Genomic DNA, 11,798 nt, shown 5'->3' with positions numbered 1-11,798 from the left:
CATTACTCATATATATATATATATATATATATATATATATATATATATAAAAGTATATATATATATATATATATATAAAAGTATATATATATAAGTATATATATATAAGTATATATATATATATACTTATGCCAATATATAATAAAAAAATACAGAATGATCATCCTTGCATGCCTGTTCTACAAAATTATTTCACCCAATTTTCTTAATTTGTCAATAATTACATTTTTAATAAGTCTTTCAAACACACGAATGAATGGAAATATATATTTGTTCAATTGAAATAGATTATAATTCCAAACTTAACTAAACAAATGTAGCATTATTGACTTTAGATTGAACAAGCATTATTTATTGTTAGGCCAAAAAAGGTCAGCTTTATTCCATTTTTGTCAATTTGTATACAAATTGGGCTTTGCCAATTCTTAGGGACATTTATGGCTTACTATATGAGAACTATTATTATACACTTAAATGTTCTTATCAGGAAAATCAAGTTCTACCTAATGTATAATTTATTTAGTACTATTATTTTTGGACCCTTTGATTTTATAGATATAATCATCTAAAAAAACTTTAGTATATTACATTTCTTATTTGAATATTAAAAATCAATATTTTCTTATTTGAATACATATTCAATATTAATAGACTAAATTATTTCTACAACTAATATGAATATTCCTTATAATACTTTTCACTTTTTATTTTTCTTACTCATCTTCTAGCATTTATAATATTTGCTCACATGTAATGATATCAAAACAAATTATAATAGGTCTAATTATTATTTGTGAATAGAATTGAAACTATTTTCTATTGAACGCGAACTTTGAATTTGATAATTTGACGTACTAACTTTAATATTTTAACCATATCTCTTTTTGTTAAATAAATCACTCGCAAACGATGAATAAAGAAGAAATACGTGTTTCTTTATATAAAATATAGATGACTGAAATTCGGTAAAAAAAAACCTTCTAATGGTTATAAATATTAAAATTGAAGCCTCAAATAATGTCATTAAAAGTTGACTCTCTATACAAATTTGTATCTCAACAAATAATTATGGCAATTATAATATAAATATTCAACTCTACGAATACAAATTCAGTTTATAATTTTATATTAATATAATTATTTGTAAGACAAATTAAAATAATCATGTATATGTAAATTTCAGTATATTACAATTTATTAATATATATTTTTTATTCACTGGTCAAAGCAAATCCCACATCAGCTTGTGAATCTAATTCTTTTAGTTTATTGATCAGGGTTAGCTTTTGTTGGAATATGATTTCAATTTATTATTAAAAAAATAATAAATTAATTAAAAAGTAGGATACGGTTGATATGTGTTGACATGATTAAAGTAATGACACAATTAACCTAACATTAATCATAGTTAATTTTGGGCATTAAGTATATGATTATTAATTAATTAATTAATAACATACAATGTTGTCCACATAATTTTTTTTACCTAACCTCTTTCCAAATAAACAAGTCTAGACTTATAAGTTAATTACCTTAATTACTTAAGTAATTATTAATGCTAATAATTGGTTCTTAATATATCTGAGTATATAGGAAAAAAAAAATGGTATTAGTATATAATAATAAAATATTATTTTTTAATAAGGATATTTTATAAGTATTTTGGATCAGTATGATGTGATGCATTTTGAATAATACCTACTTTTAACCAATAAAAATAATAATAATTAAAAGAATTGCCTATATTTTTATCTTATAACATTAATCAAAACAAGAAAAGGGTATGAGATAAACTCCTCTTGACTTTTGTTTAAATAAAACTTGTTTATATATATCTTGTAAATATTTTATTATGATGATAGTATTGAGATAACTGTCATGTTCATTTAAGAAGCAAACGTACTCGGTCATAAAATAATATTTTATTATAAAGTCTAAATAACTAAATAAAAATAGTACAATTGAAAGATTTATATATTTAAATAGAGAGTTAGTATTATCCAAATACATATTTATGTTCCTTCAATTTATTTTTTACATATCTACTTATCATTCATTATCCAAAATTTAAGAAACATGTTTATTCTCAAAATTAAGCAAACTTTAAGCTTTGTTTTGAGTTCTAATCTTACTTTCTTTTTATATTTAATTATTAACTTAACTAATCACACTAATTAAAAAAAACATCATGTGTTTTTTGTAAAGGTAAAACTAAATATACATAAAAATTATAATAACTAATACATTGAATCATAATTCAAATCTAGATTTTTTTTTTTGGATTGTAATAATAATAATTAAATTTAACCTATTTTGGATGATTTTAAAAATGATTATGATTGTCATTAAACAGTATCTTTACAAAACTACCCTTGCTTTTAAGCTTAGACTTATTGGTAAAGCGAACAGTTAACAAGGAGAAAACAGTAATTGAAAATATTACACGTTAACGTTAACGATTACTAGATTAAAAAGTCACGTTTTTTTAAGCACAAATACGATCTATTTCTCTCCCATCTTTGTGTATATAAATACAATAGTTCCCCCACTTGAATCATCGGTTTCCTTTTCATCTTCTCCGGCACCGGCACCGGCATAGTATCTCCGACTCAAATTCGCCGGAAAATAATCAAGGTTCTACCCACTTCCCCTTTTTCCAAATCACTTTTTTAGTATTCAAAAATATGGGTATAAATCAAAAGTGTGTTTTTTAGTAAGAAAATTTCAATCTTTCTGTTTGTCTGTAACTGAAGCAGAGAGATGGGTCACTTTTCATCTATGTTCAATGGATTAGCCACATCTTTATCGATGAAGAAAGCCCAGAGTCACGGCGCCGGCGCCGGCGAGTTGATTTTGGAGACTTCTGGCTTTGTTAGCGTTGAAGGGTCAAATAATTTTACATCTGTTTTCTCTAGAAGAGGCGAAAAGGGTGTTAATCAAGATAGCTGCATTGTTTGGGAGGTAGGTCTCTTACTCTCAGACCTTGTTTTGTTTAAAACTTTGACTATGAAGTTATGAACACTGTTTGGTTTATATATTTACAGGGATTTGGCTGTGGAGAAGAAGATGATAGAATATTTTGTGGGATTTTTGATGGGCATGGTCCATGGGGTCACTATGTGGCAAAGAGAGTGAAAAAGACGATAGCTTTATCATTATTATCCAATTGGCAAGAAACATTAGCAGCCGAGTCATCTTCTTTATCTTCTTCAATTGATGATTCAGAGAAAAGGGTTTGTAATTTCAACATATGGAAACAATCCTACATAAAAACATTCGCGGCCATAGATCTAGACCTTAAATCACACAAGAAAATAGATACTTTCAACAGTGGAACAACCGGACTTACAATTGTAAGACAAGGTGAAGAGATATTCATCGCAAACGTTGGCGATTCACGGGCAGTTTTAGGATCAATATCAGACGACGGGAGATTGATCGGCGTTCAACTTACCCTCGATTTTAAACCACATCTTATAGAGGAAACAGAGAGGATAATTGAATGTAATGGACGAGTTTTCTGTTTAGATGATGAACCGGGTGTTCATCGTGTATGGCGACCGGATATTGAATCGCCGGGATTAGCTATGTCTAGAGCGTTTGGCGATTTCTCTATTAAAGAATTTGGACTTATTTCATTACCTCAAGTTATACAAAGAAGGATTACTATTAATGATCAGTTTATCATTCTTGCTACAGATGGGGTTAGTAATTAAATTAACAATCTTTTGATTTTTTCATTGTTTAGTTAATGTTTATGATTGTTTTTTTGTTTTTGTTAAGGTTTGGGATGTTGTTTCGAATCAAGAAGCGGTGGAGATTGTATCTTCGACGGCGGATAAGTCTAAGGCGGCGAAGCGTTTGACGAAATTTGCGGCGAACGCGTGGAAACGCAAGAGGAGAGGGTTTGCGGTGGATGATATTTCTGCGATTTGCGTTTTCCTTCATTCTTCTTCTACTTCTGCGATTTCTACTTTGTCTTCTCATTTAGTTCATCCTGTCTAAGTATTAAGCTTTTTATAAATATTATATATTAAATAATAACAATATTCAATATTAGGGTAATTAATAATTATAAAATGTCAAATCATATTATTATTTTTATTACATGTTTAACATTTACAAATTATTTAGTTTATTTTATTTTAAATTAGTTTTATATTTTTTGTTCCACAAGAAAATATATATTAGGAAAAGGTATACTGAAAATAAAAAATATATTGCCTAACAAAAATCTATATACAAAAAATGATAAATAGTTAGACAAAACACAAATTGATTAGATGATAAAGTAAAATACATCTCAAAAAGTTTTAACTAAGAATTAAGGTTCCTTAAATTGAAACTAAATAGATAAATACAGAATTTAATAATAAAATATAGTATTTGTTTTTTTTAAAATAGAGATTGTTGTTGAACTATATTATATATATATATATATATATATATATATATATATATATATATATATATTTAATTATTGATAATTGAGTCAAGCTATTTTTTATTAATTTGTATATTTGTGTGAATTTATTTAAGAATGCGAAATGAATTGAGCCAATATGTATTAAGTACGGTAATAACAATTAATATATAGATAATTATAGAATGTAAATAAGTAATTTTAAAATAGTTTTATAATTAAAGTTTTTATAGTTATCAGTAAATATTAAGGTTGAAATCCGTTAACAATTTATATTAAAAATAATGATTATATATATGTGAAGAGATAATTATTAATTGGTTGATATAAAGTGTACAAAATAAAGATAAAGGTGGATAACAACTAATTAATACTCAGTTGGGCTACAGTGTTAGTAAAGATTTCAATTTAATAACAATAATTTTTTGACAATTTTTTTTTGGTTACATAAAAGAATATACAGGGATCTTCGGTCTCGATTTCGATTAATTCCGATTTTATTTTTTAATTTACAAATTGGTTAATTAATTCCAATTAATTCCGATTTTACTTTTTAATTTATAAATCGGTTAATTGACTAGTATTGATATTGGTTTGACCTATTTTTATTCTAATTCTATTTTTACTATTTAGTCGGTTCAATAATTCAATTTTTAATATTAAGTATTAAATTTATTAAACAATTTTTCGTCATACTATTATATTATTATTATTATTATAACATAACATATATTATATTAGTGTAACAATAATATATATATATATATAATTATTTATATTTGAAGAATTTTTATTTTTTAATTAATAAATATATAAATTAGAATTAAAAAAAAATAATTCTATATAAATTATAATTTAAAATTTAAAAATAACTAATATATATAGATTATTAAATATTATTTATAATATATCTAATATTAAAAAATAATGAATATAAATATATAATTAAATTATTACCAGTTTACTGGTTAAACCGTTAGTCTAATAGTTCAACTGAAAATCGAGCGGTTTAATCGGTAATAAACCGTGTTAGGATCTAGGTCGCGGCTGGGGGACCGGGGTCTGACCGGTTTGCACTCAAAGATTGATGTTTAATCCGGTTAGAGATTAACACTGAGGTTTCAATACTACACAAATTGTCACAAACCCTTGAACCGAGTTCAAGTGCGGAAGTGGTTTGTTTCAGGTTGAAGCAGCACATACACAAGATGAACAGAACCGGATTTGGATAAGGTCGGTTTGGAGTTTGCTGGGTCGGTTTTGGGATTTAGTAAGTCGGTTTAGGCAGGGTCGGTTAGTATGTAAAGCCGACAAGAAGTAAATAGCAAGACAAATTTTTATGGATGTTCGGAGATAAAACTCCTACGTCACCCCTTCCTCTCGAAACCGCGAGAAGGATATTCATTAAGGAATACACAAACACAATCCGATCGAGACTTATTTGCTACTCGATAACACTCGTACAATTCTCACCAAAATTGTAATCACACTTAAACTCTCAATCTTGTAGAGAGATAAACATACTTAATTTATCTTGTCTTGTATCTTGGTTTTTCGTATCTGGTATGTTTTGCCTCTTCAACTCCTTTTATAGATGAAATGTGCCAACGGTCACATTTCTTCAACGGATACCTTTAGGGTCATTCTTGAGTCTGATTGGTTGAACAAAGGTTCAGCCTTGCATTAAATGCGGTTCTGGTTTCCAAGGCATAGGTCAAACCGGCTAGATTTGTCTTTTACTTAATATAGCAACGGTCGGTTGGACAGTTGCCTACACTTGGAAGGTTGTGCCTCTGACTTATCCTAGAGAGGAAAGATCTTTTCAGGCAATCTTCTACAGCCTGTAAAGTATCATCAGACTTTTATGGATATGGCAATGTCACAGTCTGATCCTTTGATGTTATCTTCTGCAGATACCCAAAGTATCTGTTTGCACCGATTTGTAAGTTGTACTTAGTTTGATATTCTTGACTTCTTTCTCTAAGTAGTCTTCTCATCGGTTTTCCGGTTGGATACTGTATTTCGGTTTAGGATGTCTACCGGTTGTTCATGGCTTCAGGTTAACCGAATAACTTCCGGTTTTGGATACATCCTTTGCTTTTTCTTCTAATCGGTTTGATTACTTGATCGGTTGGATTCTTGACCGGTCAGATTCTTGACCATTCCTGATAACTTCAGGTTTGTTCATTTGCTTATTCTGGCCGGTTTGATATTCAACTTGATAACTTCAGGTTTGTTCATTTGCTTCTTCTGGCCGGTTTGATATTCAACCTGATAACTTTAGGTTTGTTCATTTGCTTCTTCTGGCCGGTTTGATATTCTGACCGGTTAGATTTCTTGACCATTCTTTCGGTTTACAACTCAACTAGTCCTGAACTTGAACCTGTCCGGATTTCTGCACATAGGTTGAACCTGTCCGGATTTCTACACATAAGTTGAACCTGTCCGGATTTCTGCACATAGGTTGAACCTTTCCGGATTTCTGTTAAACCAATTAATATACTTGATATGACTTAACGGTTTATTTTCTAACAATTTATCCCTTTTTGATTATTTAGAATAAATATTCAAAACTTGTAATTGTTGGCCGGTTTAAAATTAACTTACTTAATTTTTCTAACAAACCGTTTAATCAAAACCGTTAGAACCAATTAACCGATAAACAGGTAAAATAAAATTGATTATCGATTCATAGTTATTAATTTTTTAGTTTGTTTGTACCTCTCTAGGCATGTATGTTAAAAGTTTTACTTTTTTTTAGAATGAGATTCGGTTGAATATCAATTATAATGACATATATTTTTTTTTTATAACATTAGAGATATTAAAGTCAATGGAAGTCTAATCTTGTCCTTAGTTGCTCATAATAGTGGTGTTTAATTATTTTTTTTTTTGTTATCACGAGGTTTAAATACAATATTTATTTATTTTTATTTCAATTTAGTTTATAATATAGAGTAAATTATCTAAAGGCCTTTAATTATTCTGATCGTTCACTTTTATCCATCAAATTATTTTTTAAAACAAATTTTTCCTTCAACTTTTAAAAAGGTAACCAATGACCATTCCGTCAATTTCTTGATTAAATATAACAGTTTAAACTTAAAATATTATTTTTTATATATTATATTGAATTATTATTTTATATATATATAATTATTAAGTTAATTATATATATATAAAATATATAAATATTTATTATTAATTTTTATATTTATATAATTATTAAATCTTTTATATAATATATATTATTTATTTTTATAAAATAATATGAGGATTAAAAGTAATTGGATAGTTTAAAGATCACCTTTATTTTTAGCCTTCAAACTATTTTTTAAAATATATTATATAAATTTATATATATTTTTATATATAAATTAATAATTAAAAATAATATATATATATAAATTATCTTAAATATTTTTTATAAATATAAATAAAAATAAATAATATATATATTTTATCTATATATATGAAATAGATTTAATAATTATATTATTATATAAAAATTAATGATAATATATATATATATATATATATATAAACATTTAATAATTATATATATAAATATAAAAAATAATGATTAATGATAATATATATATAAAAAATTATTTTAAGCTTAAGATGTTATATTTAATCAAAAAGGTGACTTGGAAGAGTCGTTGGTGACCTTTTTAAAAGTTGAAAAGGTGATTTGTTTTAAAATATAATTTAAGGCTAAAAGTGAACAATTAAAATAATTAAAGGGCCACTCAGATAATTTGCCTTATAATATATTATAAATATTAATTTATACATTATAAAAAATGCTTGACATTATTGAAATATAGTATAATTAGTTTGATATAGATTTTGTTTAAATAGTATATTATTAAAAATAATTCCTTATTATAATCTTATTATTTGCTGTAACACCTTCATTTAAAATGATTGAATTGTAATAATTGATAAGTTAACTATTTTTTTCATCTTCTTTTGCATTTAGAAAGCCAACTACACCTCCAAAGTATGATTCATAAATTTGAAACTCACATTATTTTAGTTTAATATTAGTGTTAAAATAAAATAGTAACCCAACCCTATAGGTTCAAATTACGCTATATTGTGTGGATAAATGTATAATTCATTATAATTAAACTATACATTTTTTAATTTAATATATATTTTAAAATATATTAGATATCACACTAAAAATTTATAATAGACTAATTAGTTTAGGAAATGATAGTGGTCATTATTGTTACATAATTGAAAATTGAACTGTACACACCTAATTGAAACTAACATATAGATCAATAATTTTTGAATTATCAAATTGAACTCAATGCATCAGTTTGTCGGTTTAGGTGGTTGAACCAACATACTATGGAACATGATTAAAATTTTAAATATAATTTAGTTACAGGTTACAACTAAGAGCTAATACATAAATATATTTGAAACGCCTAAAATTCTACTTTAAAAAATATCTGACTCGAAAGTTACCTCAATGTTTACATTTTTCTCAAATTTCGTGAACGAGATAAATAGCCAAATTAGAGAATAACCTAGACTTTGTTTTTAATTTTTTTGATTTTTGTTAAGTCTCATTCGTAACTTACATTTCTCTTGAATATTGTAAAACAAGGTGAGAAAATAAAAAATAGGACTTAACAAAATTAGACTAATTTTGACTTTTAAAGGAATATCTAATTTATTTTTCAAACAATTAGGAAATAAAAAATATTTTGTGTTTGAAGAAACTATAACTCAGGTGCCCATAACGAATGGTCTCTATTACAAATTAATGCTTATTTATGAAAAATACAATTTTTACATATTTTAATAATAATTATCTAAATCCAAACTCATCAATTACTTTCGTCATGCGTCTAGATTCGTTAGGTAGAAAAATATCAAATTGAGAAAATGTAAACACATCCCTTTGAATAGAAAATAGATCACGAGTGAAACCTAAAAAATACCAATATCAATGTTAGTTTTCAAATAATCAGATTTTATTATTAGAACGAGAAAACTGATTTTTAAATTTTTGGATTTTTAAAATACAAACTTCAAATGTCAAGGAAAACGGAAAATGTAAAACTTAAGAAATAAACCAAACACATCCTAAACAAAATAGTTTTTGTTGAAAACTTATTTTAAAGAATTATATATATATTTTTTAGATTGTTTAAAAATCAAACATGACCTTATAAATGAGAAAAACGCAAAATGCTAAATAATCCAACAAACGAGGCTAAGGCACTAAGGAAAAGTGGCTTTAGTCGGGAAGCTGAACCAGGTCGCGGGGTCTGGGAACCGGGTCGCTAACTTGAACCGGGATACGATCGAATGAAGTGGAAGGAGAGTAGCGTGTGAGTCGATCCGCGTGTGGACTAGGCGGATCGACCGTTGACTCAGGTGCTCGGGTTTTGACCGAGTAGACCTGGTCGACTTCTTACTCCAGCAAAACGACAAACGTGGTCAAGGATTTTGATAGAGCTTCTATTAAATTCTTGTAAAAGTATGATTGAGATGTGATTTACCAATAGTTAAAAGACCGGTAATAATGGATCATGAGGTGACGAGATTAAATGTCGATTGAGATTGGTGGTTGGTTTGCCGAGGTATAAGAAGCGTGTGAAAGTTTGATTGGGATTGGTGATTGGGTTGTCGAGGGATAAAAAGCGTGTGAAAGTGTGATTTGTATTCGTAGTTTATTTGCCGATGGATAAAGTGATCGTAATAAAGGATCGTAAAATCACGAGATTAGAGGTCAATTGAGATTATTTGTTGGTTTGTTGAGGGATTAGAGGTATATAAGTGTAATGTTACGAGATAAAAGGTCGATTGTAATTGGTAATTGGTTTATTGATGAATAAGAGACCGATAACATTGAAATTAATGGTTAGTTTACCGAGGGATAAAAGGTCTATTCAGGTTGGTGGTTAGTTTGCCGAGAGATAAGAGAGGTGTATGAAAATGTGATTATAATTAGTGGTTAATGGTTAGTTTTCCGAGGAATAAGAGACATGTTAAAGTGTGATGTTACAAGATGGAGAGGTTCATTGAGATTGGTAGTTGGTTTGGCGAGAGATAAGAGGCGTGTGAAAGCAATGAGGTCACGAGATGAGAGGTCAATTGAAATTGGTGGTTGGTTTGCCGAGGGATAAGAGGCCTATAACAAAGGATCATAAGGTCACAAGATTAGAGGTGAATTGTGATTGGTAGTTAGTTTGTCAAGATATTAAAAACATGTGAAAGTATGAGGTCACGAGATGAGAGATCAATGATATTAGTGACTGGTTTGCCAAGGGATAAGAGTCCGATAAGATTGAGATTGGTGATTAGTTTGTTGAGGGGATAAATGATCGGTAACAATGGATCGTAAGATCACGAGATTAAAGATCAATTATGATTGGTGATTAAAAATATATGTGAATTAGATGTTGATTGACCGAAGTGTAAGGTCACGATATTAGAGATCAATTGAGATTGGTGGTTAATTTGTCGAGGGATAAAATGCGTCTAAAATATGAGGCCATGAGATGGAAATGTCAATTGAAATTTTGTGGCTGGTTTGGTGACGAATAAGATACATGTGAAATTGTGTGAGGTCATAGTATTAGTAATGAGAGTTGTCTATTGGGAAAATAAATATTGGTGGTTAAATGTGTGACTGAGATATTTGGTTGACCGAAGTGTGAAAATCATGTCATAAGATGAGAGGTCAATTGGATTGGTGGTTGAGTTGTTGAAGTGAGGGTAAAAATGTCGCAATAATGATATGAGATGGTTGAAGTACAAAATATTCGAAATGAGGTCACGATATTAGTAATGAGATGTTCATTGAAGAACAAAAAATATTGGTGGTTAAATATATGAATGAATTTATTGGTTTATCGAAGAAGTGAGGGTAAAGAGGTTGGAGATATGATTAGATGATTGATTTATCAAATGTGATGGTAAAAATGTTAGTACTATTGAGATGATTGAATGCAGAATTGAGGTAACAAAATTAATAATATGAGAGGTCTATTAGGTAAGAAATGATATTATTAGTTAACCAAGAAATGAGTGCTGGAATTATTTCCAATATTTGGGTACATATATTATTTAATAATTGTATATTAGTTGTTATCATAATAAAGATTAAAGCCCAAATAAAGTGATCTATTAAAGTATAAAGGTTATGGGCTTATTTAGACATCTATAATAAGTATGTGGACATATTTGTGTAGAAACATAAATACCATTCATTATTTCGTTGATGGGCCGAATAATAAATAGGTATATTAGGGCTAGGTCCCCAACCCATATAGATAGCCTACCGATTTGTTTCTCTCATCGAACAATAAGGTTGATTATTCATCTCTCAAGAATATTAAAGAGG

General features: G+C 27.6%; 1 protein-coding gene across 1 annotated transcript; it reads left to right on the top strand.

The window, feature by feature from the left end:
• The first annotated feature begins 2,512 nt into the window (after positions 1 to 2,512).
• On the top strand, positions 2,513 to 4,005 carry LOC124931234 (probable protein phosphatase 2C 73). Its single transcript, XM_047471659.1, has 4 exons — positions 2,513 to 2,634; positions 2,757 to 2,961; positions 3,045 to 3,704; positions 3,784 to 4,005. The coding sequence occupies exons 2-4, from the start codon at positions 2,761 to 2,763 to the stop codon at positions 4,003 to 4,005; spliced, it is 1,083 nt and encodes a 360-aa protein (XP_047327615.1). The 5' UTR covers positions 2,513 to 2,634; positions 2,757 to 2,760.
• The last annotated feature ends 7,793 nt before the right edge of the window (positions 4,006 to 11,798 follow it).

Source organism: Impatiens glandulifera, chromosome 3, assembly GCF_907164915.1.
Source record: "Impatiens glandulifera chromosome 3, dImpGla2.1, whole genome shotgun sequence".
Classification (NCBI taxonomy): Eukaryota; Viridiplantae; Streptophyta; class Magnoliopsida; order Ericales; family Balsaminaceae; genus Impatiens; species Impatiens glandulifera.
Note: the sequence above shows the minus strand (reverse complement) of the source record. Positions and strands in the feature narration are given on the sequence as shown.

Coding starts and splice junctions, on each gene's coding strand:
- LOC124931234 (XM_047471659.1), top strand. CDS start 2,761: ATGGGTCACTTTTCATCTATGTTCAATGGATTAGCCACATCTTTATCG. Junction 2,962..3,044: donor ATAGCTGCATTGTTTGGGAG/GTAGGTCTCTTA, acceptor ATATATTTACAG/GGATTTGGCTGTGGAGAAGA. Junction 3,705..3,783: donor TCATTCTTGCTACAGATGGG/GTTAGTAATTAA, acceptor GTTTTTGTTAAG/GTTTGGGATGTTGTTTCGAA.